The sequence below is a fragment of the Epinephelus lanceolatus genome, chromosome 6 (genome assembly GCF_041903045.1).
Source record: "Epinephelus lanceolatus isolate andai-2023 chromosome 6, ASM4190304v1, whole genome shotgun sequence".
Taxonomy (NCBI): Eukaryota; Metazoa; Chordata; class Actinopteri; order Perciformes; family Serranidae; genus Epinephelus; species Epinephelus lanceolatus.
In genome coordinates this window covers 47,328,757-47,347,176 of record NC_135739.1, presented here as the reverse complement: position 1 = coordinate 47,347,176, position 18,420 = coordinate 47,328,757, and the positions used below count along the sequence as shown (strand labels likewise).

Below are 18,420 nucleotides of genomic sequence, written 5' to 3'. Positions count from 1 at the left end.
GCATTTTTTCATCTGCGTAATATTGTGAAAATTAGGCCTATCCTGACCCGAAAAGATGCAGAAAAATTGGTCCACGCTTTTGTTACCTCAAGGCTGGATTACTGTAACTCTCTATTATCAGGTAGCTCTAGTAAGTCCTTAAAAACTCTCCAGCTAATTCAGAATGCAGCAGCACGTGTACTAACAGGAACTAAGAAACAAGATCATATTTCTCCTGTTTTAGCTTCTCTGCACTGGCTCCCTGTAAAATCCAGAATTGAATTTAAAATCCTACTGTTAACTTATAAAGCTCTAAATGGTCAAGCTCCGTCATATCTTAGAGAGCTCATAGTGCCATATTATCCCACCAGAACACTGCGCTCTGAGAACGCAGGGTTACTCGTGGTCCCTAAAGTCTCCAAAAGTAGATCAGGAGCCAGAGCCTTCAGCTATCAGGCTCCTCTCCTGTGGAATCATCTTCCTGTTACGGTCCGGGAGGCAGACACCGTCTCCACATTTAAGACTAGACTTAAGACTTTCCTCTTTGATAAAGCTTATAGTTAGGGCTGGCTCAGGCTTGCCCTGTACCAGCCCCTAGTTAGGCTGACTTAGGCCTAGTCTGCCGGAGGACCCCCTATAATACACCGGGCACCCTCTCTCCTTCTCTCTCTCTCTCTCTCTCTCTCTCTCTCGTATCCTGTTACTGCATCTTGCTAACTCGGCCATTCTGGATGTCACTAACTCGGCTTCTTCTCCGGAGCCTTTGTGCTCCACTGTCTCTCAGATTAACTCATATCACAGCGGTGCCTGGACAGCGTGACGTGTGTGGTTGTGCTGCTGCCGTGGTCCTGCCAGATGCCTCCTGCTGCTGCTGCCATCATTAGTCATTAGTCATACTTCTACTGTTATTATACACATATGACTATTGTCACACAAGTATACTGTCAGATATTAATACATACTTTCAACATATTGTACCACAGTAGCCAGAACTATAACTATAATATTATTACTTTCATTAATGTTGTTGTAAGCTACTGTCATTACCTGCATCTCTCTCTCTCTCTGTCTCTCTCTGTCTCATTGTGTCATACGGATTACTGTTAATTTATTATGCTGATCTGTTCTGTACGACATCTATTGCACGTCTGTCCGTCCTGGAAGAGGGATCCCTCCTCAGTTGCTCTTCCTGAGGTTTCTACCGTTTTTTTTCCCCGTTAAAGGGTTTTTTTTTTTTTTTTTTTGGGGAGTTTTTCCTTATCAGCTGTGAGGGTCATAAGGACAGAGGGATGTCGTATGCTGTAAAGCCCTGTGAGGCAAATTGTGATTTGTGATATTGGGCTTTATAAATAAAATTGATTGATTGATTGATTGATAAAGGTGGAGGCAAAAAGGAGGATGTGCCAGTGCCATCTTGCGCAATTACGCACGAGGGTCACCGCAGTATTTATATGTTTTTGGCAATTAGTCTGATCAGACTCCCGGCCTGAATTACAGCATGAACCAGTGGTATCCCTGTCCCAAAATACAACGTGTAATTTGAAATACAATTCAAAGTGTAATAGGCCAACACGTTTCTTCATGCTGGTTTTGTCATGAAAAGCATGTCTAAGTAGGGCTGATGAAATGAGTGTAATGGTTGTGCTTAATGGCTGTATTTCGAGACATGATAAATGCACTGGAAATATTTAATATATTCCATGCAGTCGCGCCGTCCTCTCCCCCTCCTGCGCTCACAGAGTGGACAAGGAGACGTTAGAGGCAGTGCGGATTAAATACGTATTTAGAAAGAATTTCAATTCAGGATTTGAGTTGGATTTTACAACGTTTTTTATGAAACAATTATTATTAGGCTGCTGGATTTAATTTCAATGATAATGTGGATCTAAGGTGGGTATAGCGTGACATTAAATTTGTGTGAGACATCAATAAAAATCCAATCTGGAAATCCATCGGTAAAAAATAAATAAATAAATAAAATATATACATGTATACAGTACAGGCCAAAAGTTTGGACACACCTTCTCATTCAATGCGTTTTCTTTATTTTCATGACTATTTACATTGTAGATTCTCACTGAAGGCATCAAAACTATGAATGAACACATGTGGAGTTATGTACTTAACAAAAAAAGGTGAAATAACTGAAAACATGTTTTATATTCTAGTTTCTTCAAAATAGCCACCCTTTGCTCTGATTACTGCTTTGCACACTCTTGGCATTCTCTCCATGAGCTTCAAGAGGTAGTCACCTGAAATGGTTTCCACTTCACAGGTGTGCCTTATCAGGGTTAATTAGTGGAATTTCTTGCTTTATCAATGGGGTTGGGACCATCAGTTGTGTTGTGCAGAAGTCAGGTTAATACACAGCCGACAGCCCTATTGGACAACTGTTAAAATTCATATTATGGCAAGAACCAATCAGCTAACTAAAGAAAAACGAGTGGCCATCATTACTTTAAGAAATGAAGGTCAGTCAGTCCAGAAAATTGCAAAAACTTTAAATGTGTCCCCAAGTGGAGTCGCAAAAACCATCAAGCGCTACAACGAAACTGGCACACATGAGGACCGACCCAGGAAAGGAAGACCAAGAGTCACCTCTGCTTCTGAGGATAAGTTCATCCGAGTCACCAGCCTCAGAAATGGCAAGTTAACAGCAGCTCAGATCAGAGACCAGATGAATGCCACACAGAGTTCTAGCAGCAGACCCATCTCTAGAACAACTGTTAAGAGGAGACTGCGCCAATCAGGCCTTCATGGTCAAATAGCTGCTAGGAAACCACTGCTAAGGAGAGGCAACAAGCAGAAGAGATTTGTTTGGGCCAAGAAACACAAGGAATGGACATTAGACCAGTGGAAATCTGTGCTTTGGTCTGATGAGTCCAAATTTGAGATCTTTGGTTCCAACCGCCGTGTCTTTGTGAGACGCAGGAAAGGTGAACGGATGGATTCCACATGCCTGGTTCCCACTGTGAACCATGGAGGAGGAGGTGTGATGGTGTGGGGGTGTTTTGCTGGTGACACTGTTGGGGATTTATTCAAAATTGAAGGCACACTGAACCAGCATGGCTACCACAGCATCCTGCAGCGACATGCCATCCCATCCGGTTTGCGTTTAGTTGGACCATCATTTATTTTTCAACAGGACAATGACCCCAAACACACCTCCAGGCTGTGTAAGGGCTATTTGACCAAGAAGGAGAGTGATGGAGTGCTGCGGCAGATGACCTGGCCTCCACAGTCACCGGACCTGAACCCAATCCAGATGGTTTGGGGTGAGCTGGACCGCAGAGTGAAGGCAAAGGGGCCAACAAGTGCTAAACACCTCTGGGAACTCCTTCAAGACTGTTGGAAAACCATTTCAGGTGACTACCTCTTGAAGCTCATGGAGAGAATGCCAAGAGTGTGCAAAGCAGTAATCAGAGCAAAGGGTGGCTATTTTGAAGAAACTAGAATATAAAACATGTTTTCAGTTATTTCACCTTTTTTTGTTAAGTACATAACTCCACATGTGTTCATTCATAGTTTTGATGCCTTCAGTGAGAATCTACAATGTAAATAGTCATGAAAATAAAGAAAACGCATTGAATGAGAAGGTGTGTCCAAACTTTTGGCCTGTACTGTATATATATATTTTTTTCTTCCTTTACCTCTGGAGGCACAGCCCGGAGTTTTTTGACTAAAGGAAGTGCAGGGGCCACGGTGATCGCTCACGCCATTCACTTCCGGCGGTGCCCCCAGGGAATCACTGTGTTGTTTACAAATACTTCGGGTAAAAAACCAGCAGAGTTTAGCTATATATCACATTTTTCACGTCACTATATCACCGTTTAGACTAATCTGATGTTTGTTGAGTCTATAAACACAACAAACTGAACAAACGTTACTATTTCTGTGTGCACGATTTGTAATTAATTGGTAATATGGTTATCGTAGGTTAGCTGGGCTAACCGTTAGCTGTTAACGTTAGCCGTTGGCGGTGTCTGTAATAACCACAGACTGTATGAAAATAAGATAACGGTAAAGATCATTTTTTCCAGCGGATATCTTAGTTACAATATGATTGAGCTTGCAAAGCAGTTTTGTGTTGCTATGTGTGGTATTTATTCAGTTATGGGAAATCACGATGTCTAGAAAGCATCAGTGGCTGCAGCTGACAGGGACAGTTAGCAAAGGTAACGTCAGGACGTCATCTGTTAAAAGCCTCCCGTTGTCGGATACGACATGAAACTATTCCAGTTAGCTTAATCATGTTGTAACTCAGACATCTGCTGGAATTTTTTTTTTTTTTTCCACGTTGACGAGACAGCGTTTTGGGTGGAGTGGTCGCTATGGACGCGGAGCTTGCTGTTTCTGTAGGCACACATTTCCTGGGGACAAGTGCACGTCTCGGCCACGCCCCCTCCATTGTGATTGGCTAAAGCGCAGCATCGTTAAAACTCAAAGACCTGTAAGTATCATAAACATTTGTTTGCCTGAGCTTTTTTCTGTGATAATCCAAAATCAAATAGAAAAATCCCACAGGCTTTTTGACCAGGGAACCAGGGCAAGGCTAATTTCTGTGTCAGCCCATAGAAAAAGGTTGTATGTGGATCACTCTGTAGACACCAATAATTAAGACACAAAATCCTCATCCTGTCACTTTCCTTTGAGTGTGATGGCAAACATACCTTCACTGGAGGATGAATGATCTGTTCCTCTTGGATCTGCTTGCGGAAGACTGAGTCAAAGAGGAGAGGGGTGGCACAGTAGTGGACGAGCCTGGACGACTGTTTCAGGGTCTCCAAATCTGTCCCCTGTTGAGACATCCATGTTAGGATAAGACGGTGACAATGCAGAGCGTGAATTTTGAGAGAAGCAGGATGATTGTGATGTATAAGACTACAACAACTTTGCTTTCAAGAATTAAGTCTACAGTACTTTGTTTTGTAGCAGCACTGTTCCTGAGCAGCTCTTTCATCAAAGATATGGTACATGAGGCTTGGCAGTGACAGAAACCAGCCTGACAATGGATGGTAAATGGACACACACACATTCACACACTGGTAGCCAAGGCTACCATACAAGGTGCCACCTGTTACTCAGTCTTGGACTAAGCCCTTAGACAGTCACACATTTGTTTGGGTTTGAGTATCATGCCTAAGGATACTTTGACATGTGGACTTGAGGAGCCAGGGATCCAAATGCTGATCTGTCCATTATTGACCATCCCACTTTACCTCCTGAGCCACAGCCACCCCATGATATATTCACATCACATCTTATATTTAATTTAATTCATCTGATGGCATTAAAATCCACCTAAAACCAAATGCCAGAGGAAATGGCTGTGGGCCCTGTTGGAGTCAAGCTGCAGATCTCCTCTTGGATGTGCTTGAGTTAGAATGCTCCCTAGGTGTCTGTGGAAATATCAAATTGGTAAATTCTATGCCAACATGTAACCTCTCCTGAGATATCACTGTGGGAGACAGAAGCCTTTTTTAATTAGCCCAGATATTCTCCACTTTGAATCAAGCCAATGCTGAATGATTTCCCTGAGGAGTGAACTGTAATTAATTGAGGCCATAAATTAGTGAGAGGCACTATTCCCCAGGTAACGTCCAATTAGCTAAATTTCACATTAGGCTACTTTCACCATACAGGACTTTAATACTCAAATGTGACTTACTTGTCAGATCCAATTTGTTGTTAGACTGTTTTAATGTGTCCAATATCTAACACTGTATCCTTTTTAACTTTATGTACTAACATATGAGCTAAAGTACAAAACGACACCAGATTTCAATATCTTTGATGCTCATGCATGGGCACATCTTTTTTTTTCTTTTTTAAAAAATATATCTTTATTTAAATTTACAGTGGCTACAGGGGTAACATACCATTCCCCCTATCAACCCCTTCCTACTACCTGGAACAACAGGACAAAATAACAAGAATGAAAATGTATATTTAAAATACAACTGTTAATGTATTTGACAAAAACTATGATGAAAATCTTTTGTCAACTACCTTTTTTCCATGATGAATTTGAAATGATGACGAACTGAAAATAGATCTTGGTAATAAAAATTACAACAAAATCTATGTTTCATTGACAAGACGAGATGTGGTGAAAATGTTAGTGGTAGACTATCAGACATCAAAAGCCCAGAGCGGGCTTCCTTGTAATTATCTTCAAATGCCACATGAGCAACAGGCTGGTAAACTCCAGTAAATCGTTTGAGCCCAGGATATTTTGCTAGCTAGCAAAAACACTCACACTGGAGTAGCGTCAGCCATTGGTGTGAGTTATGAGCTGTAATTCAGCAGTAAATAATCAGCCGTGTCTGTCTGTGGATGGTGGAGCAGTTGAATGGATTTGTTAGTTACAGTGGTGGCTGTTAGCAGTTAGCTCTGCTGCTGAACGGCAGCAGAGCGAGCAGCCACCGGTTGCCAGACTTCACAGCTGATCCCTGCAGGACTCCACTCAGTTGAGACTTGAGAAGGTTTATGGGTTGATGCTGTTTGACAGGCAGGTAGGAGGCTCAGTTAATGTTAATAACGTTAGCTTGTTGTATTTGCTTGGAAAACGTGTTAGTATAAGGCAGTTGTTTTGTAGGTGAATGTTGTGAGTTGTAATGGAGCCAAATTATGTACCGTTACCTTTGTTAGATGTTGCTGTTGTCCCTGGCATTATCCACCTTATTTTTCACAGAAACACGGAGGCAAAACAGAACGCAGCCAGCTTCTGTTTTTTTGTGCAACACTTCCTGTCCAGCACTCTTACCACTGTGTAAATGGGAATCGCCTTGTTGTTTACCTTGCTGAGTTTAGCTATATATATATGTATATATCACATTTTTCACGTCACTATATCACCGTTTAGACTAATCTGATGTTTGTAAAGTCTATAAACACAATGACTGAACAAACATTAGTATTTTCTCTGTGTGTAATTAATAACATGGTTATCGTAGATTAGCCGGGCTAACCGTTAGCTGTTAGCCGTTAGCCGTGTCTGTAATAACTCACTAAACTCACAAAGTGGCCCGTGAAAAAAATATTTTCTCCAGCGGATGTCTTAGTTACAACATGATTGAGCTAACTGGAGTAGTTTCATGTCGTATCCGACAACGGGAGGCTTTTAACAGATGACGTCCTGATGTTAGCTTTGCTGCTAGTGTTAACGTTAGCTGTCCCTGTCAGCTGCAGCCACTGATGCTTTCTAGACATCGTGATTTCCCAAAACTGAATAAATACCACACATAGCAACACAAAACTGCTTTGCTAGCTCAATCATGTTGTAACGGCTGGATGGTTGATGCATACATGCTGATTCAGGTGCTATCAGAGCCGATCCGCGCATCACTATGGCTTAATGATCAACTCAGTTAATAAAAACAACTCGTCCTGTGTTAGGAGTGTATGTCGCTGACAGAAAGAAAGAAAGAAAGAAAAGGGAAAAAAAGATAGAAAAGCAGCGTACACCTCACATATTTATTTCTCACAGGTGCGCACACGTGTGGCTGGCATGCAGAAGCACCGTCTGTGTGTCTGTGTGTCGAGGGTGTGAGCCGCAGCTTCAGCTGCTCAGGTAGAGAGGCTGTGTAGCCCGGTGTGTTTTTTCACTGATTCGGTTCTGCAGGTTCTCTGCTGGTACACTGGAGACGGGGATCAAGCAGTTTGTCTCACTCGGGATAGATTGTGCTTTTTTGGTTCATAGTTTATGATTGACGTGCGATTTATTCGCGTTTAGAGGGAATAAATTTCCGTTATAACGGAAACGTGGGCACAGTTATCTAACGTTATACAAAATACACAGACTAACTAACTAACTAACTAACTAACTGATTGACTAACATAAACAAATGAAAATTGAAAAAAAATTAGCTTGCACCGTTAGCTCCGGTAAGGGAAAGCATGAGCGGAAGTCACGCACAAAAAAACGGAAGTTGATCACTATTTACTTCCGTGTTTGAAAATAAGGTGGATATGACAAGAGGAAAAGATCTCTAGACGCTAGGCTAATTTATACAATGTAAAATGCCATAGACTTGTGCTAATAACGTTAGCATGTTGTACTGGTGGGGGAAATGTGTCCAGATAAAGACAAGTGTTTGTCTGTCAGTTCTGCGATTTACAGTGAAGCCAATTTGTGTACTTGTGTTTGAAATAATCTCTATTAAGCCATGTTTAGTGTGTGTTTTGAATCAACTATATAAATAAAGTTTGATTTGAACTAAACTTTACAGCACTTAACACAGTCCTCCACCGCCGACTAGTGTTTTGGAGGTGTAACGTTAACTGCATAGTGACGTAGACACACCACAGCACAAGTAAAAATAACGTGCAAAATTTTTTTTCCCACGACTAATCGATTAGTTGACGATTGTGTGCCACTTTAGTCGACCAAGATTTTCTTTGGTTGACTATAGCCCTAGTCTTTTTCCACATCTTCAATGTATTTGCAATGCACTAGCATTGTAGCTCTGTTTATTACACGGCTCTATTAAATGCTGCATTCTGAGTCGCGGCATTCTGCGGTCTGATATTACTGTATAATGACCGCTGCTAGTAGCAACGGTCATTACACACAGTTGCTATGTAGCCCGGCGTTGCTATAGGGACGCTGCCCTGACAACAGTTACTTTTTTTATCGGGCTAAAGTAGCCGTTACCGCTTACAAAATAATAATTTACAAAATACAAAGATGGACTATTTTCATGAGATAACTTTTAATATATTTGGTGAGCATGAAAATCTTGAGACATGGTTACTGGCTGAAGATGAGAAGAATGCCAGAGAAGAGGGATGCTCAGAGGCGCACGGGAAAGAGAGGAGACACAAGATTGTGGATGACAGGGAGGTTGATCGCATCGAAGAAGAAAGACATGAACTAAACACCAAACGGAGCACTTTATGGGGCTTGAAGGTGTTTAATGACTGGCTGAATGAGAAGAAAATGACAACAGATTTAGACAGTTATGGGTCAGAAGAGCTAAACCAAGTGCTGCGATCCTTTTATCCATCGGTGCAAAACTCTAACGGTCAAACCTACTCCGTTGCCAGTTATATCTCACTCAGGGGTGCTATTTGTCAGCACTTCTCAAAGTTTGACATCATGAACAGTGCTGCCTTCAAATCTAGCAATGGGGTATTTAAATCAGTAATAAAAAAACTCCGCAAAAACGGGAAGGACATGAGTCACCACCATCCCCCGATCTCAGCTACAGATATGCAGCTGCTCAGGTGCTCAGAGGTGCTGTCTCCGCACACAGCTGTCGGGTTGGTCCGAAAAGTGTGGTTTGATGTGCAGCTGCATTTGGCAAGACGAGGGAGAGAGGGCAACAGAGACTTGAAAAGAGACTCTTTTGTTTTGAAAAAGGATGAGAACGGTCTTGAGTATATAACCCTCGCTCACAACGCTGAGACCAAGAATCATAAAGATGCAAAAGATCCCTGTAAAGAAAATTACAGAGGTTTCATCTTTGCTGAGCCCGACAACCCAAACTGTGCCGTCTCCAGTTTTAAGAAATATCTCTCCCTTTGCCCTCCTGACGCAAACACTTTTTACCTTCACCCATTAAAAAAAGACCAGCAGCTACTCAACAAGCAACCAGTGTGGTTTTCTCGTGAACCCATGGGACACAATTTCCTCGGACAGATGTTACCTCAGATAAGCAAGGCAGCCGGACTTTCTCAACGATACACCAATCACAGCCTGAGAAGCACCGCTGTCCAGCTTCTCTCCCAGGCTGGCCTTGAGAGTCGTCAGATCATGTCTGTAACTGGGCACAGATGTGAAAGCAGCCTCAAGAGCTACTGGGCTCTGTCCACCTCGGATCGCGCAAATTGGAGCAGGATCCTGTCCTCAGGAAACAGTAGGTCTAGTGGATCGCTTTGATAAAGTCATAGTAGCCTAATAATAGCTTCTTACGACTTGTAGTCTAACGATAAACATTTTGTTTACAGGTGTGTCACCTCCGGAGCCACAGCCAGATGACAACAGCGACTATAATTTTAACATCCCAGCCGTCCCATTTACAATGTCTAATGTCACTTTCAATGGCAGTGTCCAATTTAATATACATTATAAATAGAAACAGCCTAAGTTGTCACTGACTTTTTGTTGAAGACATATAGCCTAATCTTTTAATGGTCAGTGACAGGAGAAATGATTATTGTGTTGTGAAAAATGGAAATGTATAAGCTAGCTATGGTTGTAAATAATAAATATTGATTCATAATCTTAGAAAGTTAAACATTAGCCTTTACCAGAATAAAAAAAAGATCTTTACTTTAAGTCCACTTTATAGCCTATGTGCATTGTTAGGCTATTTTCTTTTCATTTTCTCTTGTAGCTATTGTAGCGCATATTCAGCCGTTGCCGGCAGTTGGTTTTTTCTCTCCTCCCGATTTAATTTATAACTCAGTAAAATTGTAAACGCTGCGCGTCGGGGTTCTACTCCCCTGTCGGGAGTTATTTTCCCAGTATTCACCGGCTCATTATACATTATCCCTTACATATAAAAGCATAATTATAAGGCTACGAAAACCAAACGAATTTTATTTTATAACGATTATACACTTGTATAAACATATTAATGGGTAGAGGATTCAGATTCAGATTCAGATTGACAATAAACCATGACAAATATTACACACTGGCCCTTTAAAGAAGCTGTTTGGATGAGCATGTTCTTCATATAGTAAACTGTTCTCTTCAGACGGGGGTTTTCCTGCAGGTACTTAAAACCGCTGTGGTGAAGCCCCTTCTTAAGAGAAACAATCTAGACCCATCAATTGTTAATAACTTCTGACCTGTGTCAAATGTCTTCCCTTTTTACGCAAAATTTTAGAGAAACTAGTTTTTAATCAGTTCAATGAGTTTTTAGATTCAAACAAAGTTCTTGAACAGTACCAATCTGATTTTCGGGCCAATCATAGCACTGAAACGGCACTGGTCAAGGTTGTAAACGACATTAGGTCAAATATGGACACTAAAAAGGTCACAGTACTTGTCCTACTTGACTTCACTGCAGCCTTTGACACAGTAGACCACTCAATTCTTTTAAAGAGACTTCGCACTATGACTGGACTCTCTGGCACTGTTTTTAGCTGGTTTGAATCATATCTTTTAAACGGGGAATTTTATGTTGGCATTGATGACTGCTCCTTCAAACGCTATAAAATGGACTTTGGAGTCCCCCAAGGTTCGATTTTATGTCCAGTACTTTTTAATCTTTACATGCTGCCACTTGGAGGGGTCATCAGGAGGCATGGCATACAATTTCATAGTTATGCTGATGATACACAGCTATATATTGCTGTGTCTCATGATGACCCAAAGCCTCTTGATGCACTTTTTAGCTGTATTTTAGATATTAAGTGCTGGATAGCAGATAATTTTCTACAGCTCATTCAGGACAAAACAGAATTTTTAGTTATTGGGTCTGAAGCACAGAGAGAGAAACTGCATACAAAACAAGTAACACTGGCCCTGGAACCATGTCAAAAAGTAAAAAATGTTGGAGTAATAATTGATGCTGACTTCAGTTTTGAGCCTCACATTAAGAATAGAACAAAAACAGCATTTACCATTTGAAAAACATTTCCAGAGTCAGGCTGTTTGTCTCTAATGCCAATGCAAAGACTCTAGTGCATGCTTTTATCACCTGTAGAATTGATTATTGTAATGCTCTTCATTATACCATTACAACGAGTTCAAAATGCAGCTGCTTGAGTTCTGACGAGGACCAGAAAGAAAGCACACATTACTCACATCCTAGAGTCTCTGCATTGGCTTCCTGTTAGCTTCAGAATTGATTTTAAGATTCTTTTATTAGTTTTTAAAGTTCTTAATGGTCTTGGTCCTTCTCATTTATCAGATTTGCTTTTAACCTATCAGCCCTCTAGGACCCTCAGGTCCTCTGGTAATAGACTGTTAATTATTCCAGAAGTTAGAACTAAAACCCACGGTGAGGCGTCCTTTTCTTATTACGGCCAACGTCTGTGGAACAGCCTGCCAGAGGATCTGAGGGCAGCAGAGAGTGTGGATATTTTTAAAGGCAAACTCAAGACCTACCTTTTTAGTTTGGCTTTTAGTTGATTTTTACTGATCTATTTATTCTTATTTATTTACTTATTTCTCATCTATTTCTTGAACTTTTTTAGACATTTTATCATTGTCATACATTTTCAATCAATTCAATTTTCAATTTTATTTATAAAGCCCAATATCACAAATCACAATTTGCCTCACAGGGCTTTACAGCATATGACATCCCTCTGTCCTTATGACCCTCACAGCTGATCAGGAAAAACTCCCCCAAAAAAAAACCCTTTAACGGGGAAAAAAAAAATGGTAGAAACCTCAAAAAGAGCAACTGAGGAGGGATCCCTCTTCCAGGACGGACAGACGTGCAATAGATGTCGTACAGAACAGATCAGCATAATAAATTAACAGTAATCCGTATGACACAATGAGACAGAGAGAGAGACAGAGAGAGAGAGAGAGACAGAGAGAGATGCAGGTAATGACAGTAGCTTACAACAACATTATTGAAAGTAATAATATTATAGTTATAGTTCTGGCTACTGTGGTACAATATGTTGAAAGTATGTATTAATATCTGGCAGTATACATGTGTGACAATAGTCATATGTGTATAATAACAGTAGAAGTATGACTAATGACTAATGATGGCAGCAGCAGCAGGAGGCATCTGGCAGGACCACGGCAGCAGCACAACCACACACGTCACACTGTCCAGGCACCGCTGTGATATGAGTTAATCTGAGAGACAGTGGAGCACAAAGGCTCCGGAGAAGAAGCCGAGTTAGTGACATCCAGAATGGCCGAGTTAGCAAGATGCAGTAATAGAATACGAGAGAGAGAGAGAGAAGGAGAGAGGGAGAGAGAAGGTGCCCGGTGTATTATAGGGGGTCCTCCGGCAGACTAGGCCTAAGTCAGCCTAACTAGGGGCTGGTACAGGGCAAGCCTGAGCCAGCCCTAACTATAAGCTTTATAAAAGAGGAAAGTCTTAAGTCTAGTCTTAAATGTGGAGACGGTGTCTGCCTCCCGGACCGTAACAGGAAGATGATTCCACAGGAGAGGAGCCTGATAGCTGAAGGCTCTGGCTCCTGATCTACTTTTGGAGACTTTAGGGACCACGAGTAACCCTGCGTTCTCAGAGCGCAGTGTTCTGGTGGGATAATATGGCACTATGAGCTCTCTAAGATATGACGGAGCTTGACCATTTAGAGCTTTATAAGTTAACAGTAGGATTTTAAATTCAATTCTGGATTTTACAGGGAGCCAGTGCAGAGAAGCTAAAACAGGAGAAATATGATCTTGTTTCTTAGTTCCTGTTAGTACACGTGCTGCTGCATTCTGAATTAGCTGGAGAGTTTTTAAGGACTTACTAGAGCTACCTGATAATAGAGAGTTACAGTAATTCAGCCTTGAGGTAACAAAAGCGTGGACCAATTTTTCTGCATCTTTTCGGGTCAAGATAGGCCTAATTTTCACAATATTACGCAGATGAAAAAATGCAGTCCGTGAGGTTTGTTTTAAATGAGAAATTTTAAATCCTTTATTTCTTATTGATAACTTTTAGTCATGTATCTTATATGCTTTTAAAGTTATCTACTTAGCAATTTATTTCTATTTATCTATATACTTTTATTTATGTATTTTTATATTTATTCATTTTATTTTTATTTTTTATTTATATTTATATATTTTATTGCTATTTCTATTTATTCTTATTCTATCTATTTCTTTTACACTTTTATTTTTAGGTTTTGTTACTTGCTTCTTTTTTCCTCCAGTGTTTCCTCACTGATGGCGTTTCTTCGGTTCTCTCAGGTCCTTGCATCTCGCGCTGGGGTGCGTCTCGTGTCTGAACTGCGTCTGGATGTGATTTGGCCTGACTACATCTACGCCTGGTATCATGTGTCTCCATCAGGGCATGATGGTGCTGGGTGTGGGTGTGGTTGGGCTGCATCGTTTCTGGATGCGGTCTGGAGGTGGGATGCGCTCCGGTGTGGGGTGCATGGGGTCTGTGTCAGTATGACGCAGGGCCCCCTGTAGTTTTGTTGTTAGATTGAGTGATTGATCGGAAATGGCAAGTGAGGGAAAGGCCCACAATTGTAAGCCGTAATTACCGATATGTTATTGTTGTTTTGTCACGGAATATAGTGTTTTCATGCGTAGTTTAAACTTCAAACCCGTGGTCGATGTATTAATATAGAGCCCACTTGATTGTAAGGTTCCGCTAGATGACAGCGGTGTCAGTGCTCACAGATAATAAACGTGTGTATGAACGCTCAGGCTACTCCACCGAGAGCAGCCTCTCTCGGGTAGTCCTTTTGAAATTCGTTGCTGATATCTCTGAAGTGGTTAAATATGAAATTTAATTTGTTTGGGGTATGTCTAATGGATTTTTTGGACTACTTGGGCTGTTTTCCATCCAGCACTAGCGTTAGCCACCGGTAGCTGCTGCCTTTCCTTGGCCATGGGGAGGATCCAATACATCTCTGTGGAGCTCCGCGACCTCATCACCCACTCCACACCGGACTCTGTCGCTGTGATTAAATCTCTTTGACTCCTTTGCCACCCCCGGTATATTCACCGGGGCCCCCGATGCAGCTTTCAGTACCGCTGTGTGGCTCCGAAAACCATTCCCTCCATCTTGTCTGTTGCACCTGTGACGCGTCATCTGACAGCTGTCGCACCTGGTGTATGTACACGGAACAGCGCAAGATCTCCACACCTCAGCACAGGAAACGCCGCAAGGAAATCGCTGTGATCTCCACATACCCAGCAGGCCAGAAGACACAGACCGGATTACAGAGTGCAAGGAGTGGATTTCTCCCTATTACGACCTGTACAGAGATTCACCTCCCCACGTATGGTTAAACTGGAACTTCTAAATGTACAATCCATAAACAATAAAGCATCTTTCATTCAAGATCACATCATGGATAAGGGGCTACACTTGATGTGCCTTACAGAGACCTGGCACCAGCCAGAGGGGTACTTCTCTAAATGAAGCCTGCCCTCCTGGGTATAACTTCTTAGAGAAAGCTTGCAGCTCTGGTCGAGGTGGCAGAGGAGAGGGCGGGGCCGAGACGTGCAGGTGTCCCCAGGAAATGCGTACCTACAGAAACAGCAAGCTTCGTGTCCATGGCGACCTCTCCACCCAAAACGCCGTCTCGTCAACGTGAAAAACATGGACAACAGCACAACTTACAAGCATTGCGCATCCACTAGCACACCTTCCACTCCTCACGACAGGAAAAAAAGGGCATTAGCTGCAACGTTTCTACCGCCGTTTGGTTCGAGTTGCAGGTAGAAGTGTACCGCTGGGGGCACTGCCGGAAGTGAAGGGGGTGAGCGATCCCCGAGGCCCCTGCACTTCTGTTAGTTGAAAAACTACCGGGCAGTGCCTCCAGAGGTAAAGAATTTTTAATTTTATTTTTTTTTTATTTTTTAACCGATGGATTTCCAGATTGGGAACCGCCCAACCTCTTTGCTATTTCTCAGACACCACACAGCAGGAAGTTGAGAACATCATTAAGTCAATGAAACCATCCACCTATGCCCTGGACCCCCTGCCCACAGCCCATCTCTTCAACTTAACAGCTCCAAGACTGAAGCCATCCTTGTTGGCACCCCACACCAGGTCAGATCATCCACCCTCACCAGCATCTCTTTCTCCGGTGAGAACATCCCCCGTCTACTTCAGTCACTAACCTTGCCGTTAAAATGGACCCCCACCTTACATTCGAGACCCACATCAAACACCTGTGCAAGACTTCCTTTTACCACCTCAGGAACATTGCAAAACTCCGTACATCACTCACCTGTCAGATGCTGAAAAGCTCGTCCATGCCTTTGTCTCCTCCAGGCTGGACTACTGTAATGCACTCCTCATCAGGATCCCTAGTAAAAGCATCCAGAGGCTTCAATACGTCCAGAGCAGCGCTGCTAGGATCCTGATGTGGGTGCGCAAGCATGACCATATCACACCCATCCTCAAATCACTCCATTAGCTGCCCGTTGAACTCAGAATTCAATACAAGGTCTCCCTCCTCGCACATCAGTGCATTCATGGACATGCGCCACTCTACCTTAAAGAACTCCTCACTCCTCAGACTTCCTCATGCACCCGCCACACCGCCATCCTCCTCAGCCCCCCCAGGACCAGACTCCGCACCATGGGAGACCGGGCCTTCTGCTCAGCCGCTCCCAGACTGCGGAATGCTCTCCCTGACCTCCTGAGAGCCCCGCAGACTGTGGACGCTTTTAAACGCAACTTAAAGACTTACATTTTTACTTAAGCCTTTTGATGTATTTTATCATGTTGTCCCTTTGTAACTCTTAGCATAGCATATCTACACTGCCTTCTGTAGCACTTTGAGATTTGTTTTTATGTAAAGTGCGTTACAAATAAAATTTATTATTATTATTATTATTATCATCATCATTATTACTATGCATAATGAGTACTTTTAACTTTTCATTTTAAGTAGGCCTACATTTTGCTGACAATACCCATATACTTTTACTCAAGTCAGATTTGGTATGCAGCACTTTTACTTGTGACTGAGTTTTTGGTCTTTGTTGTGATATTACTACTTTTTCTGGGTACTTTGTCCACAACTGGACAAACATACCAAACAATAGAGACATGCAAGCATAGCACGTCTCATCCTCATCCTCCACCTCATTCTCTGCTGTCTTTCTCGGATCTGCCTCCTCAGCTGGGCAGCCTCCTCCTCAGCCTGCAGGTACAGCAATCCTGCTGCAATAACTGCACCAAGACGCCTTCTCTGATCCATGTCAATTAATTTTTGATTTTTTGATTTCCAACTCGCCAATGCTCACGATCACAATAACCACCTACTCTCCACAAACTTTCCCCCCCGCACCTGACTTTTGATTATAATCAGAAGCCAGGTGCGGGATTTGGATATAGATTAAATCTGATCAAAAGCCAGCTGTGGGGAAAAGGTTTTATAAGACAGTTTATGAAAATATTTTGGCTATTTATATGTTTTTGTATGTCAGTTATATATGTTGAAACGTTAAAAACATATACACATTAATTTCTTACAATGTCCATGAAAAGACGCAAGGCTGGGCTGTGTTTATATTGTTTTATTCCAAATGCATGTATACAACACAGTACAACAGCCAAGGCAAGCGGAGGAGGTGACATCATCAAGTTAGCTGCTGTTCCAAAAGCAGAAATGACTGTACACCCACTCCGGACTCTCGCATGGACTTGCCAAGTCGGAACTTGCCAAGTCCACAAGTCCGAACTCCTAAACTTGAATATTGAGAAACGCTCAGTGTAAGCCACTGACAGCCAAGCTAATGCTAAACCCGCGCTGCTGAAAATACACCAACACTGGACACACTTAACAAAACCTATGTCTTGTAGGGAATTTTGCTGTTGGCGTTTTTAATTATTTGCTTTTATTTCATGCTTTTATTTCATGGATTGCAGCACTTTCTGTCGTTTAAAATTTCTTTCTTGTATTATATGTTGTATGTTTTGTTGTGATTGTTCAAACTGTGATGGATGTTTTGAGTTTAACTAGTTTACCCTTGGGTATCAATAAAGTAACCTGAACCTGAACCTGAAAACCACCATTGTTTTTCACCAACCCAGCTGGATACCGAAACTCTACAGAGAAGTGAAACATTAAGCTGAGGAATCTTTGAGTACAGCAGGAAGGTTAGCATTAAAATATGATGCCTGGACTTCAATGTGACTATAAGGGCACATTATCTCACAGGTAACTGGCAACTGCCATCTCATGTTTTCCAAACTAGAGCAGTAAACCGAAGTCAAACTGGAGCAAACACTGCAGACCTTCTGCAAAATGCAGCACAAGAATGGAGGATTGTGGTTATAACAGATAACACTTCTAACATGGGTACTGCCATTCAGTTAGTAGGATACCTGCATGTGAAGTGTTTGCCTCACATGCTTAATCTGGCCTTGCAGAGGGCGTTAAATCTGCCAACAGTTAAGTTTGTCAGCTGTATGCAACATTTCTGACAGATCAATACCAAGTCCCTCAGTAACAGAGGTTTCCTGTACCGACTTTGATCATTTTGTCGATAGCGCCGTAGGCTTGCTGCGAACAACACTTGACTCCGTAGCTCCTCTTAAAAAGAAGTTAAAAAAGCAAAGAAAGTTCGCTCCTTGGTGTAACTCTCAAACCCGTAAGTTAAAACAAATATCGCGAAAATTTGAAAGGAATTGGCGATTGACCAAACTGGAAGAATCTCATTTAATCTGGACAGACAGTCTCAAAACTTATAAGAGGGGCCTCCGCAATGCCAGAGTAAACTATTACTCAGCATTAATAGAAGAAAACAAGAACAACCCCAGGTTTCTTTTCAGCACTGTAGCCAGGCTGACTGAGAGTCAAAGCTCTATT

The 18,420-nt window shown here is 42.1% G+C and overlaps 1 protein-coding gene across 7 annotated transcripts in view; it reads right to left on the bottom strand.

Annotated features, from left to right (window-relative positions):
* The window catches only part of szt2 (SZT2 subunit of KICSTOR complex), a 421,207-nt gene that overhangs the window by 57,749 nt on the left and 345,038 nt on the right, over positions 1 to 18,420 (bottom strand). For all 7 annotated transcript variants that reach the window (XM_033622785.2, XM_033622790.2, XM_033622786.2 and 4 more), the window contains one exon: positions 4,650 to 4,775. In XM_033622785.2, the coding sequence (XP_033478676.2) occupies positions 4,650 to 4,775 (126 nt within the window). The remainder of the gene's footprint in view (positions 1 to 4,649; positions 4,776 to 18,420) is intronic.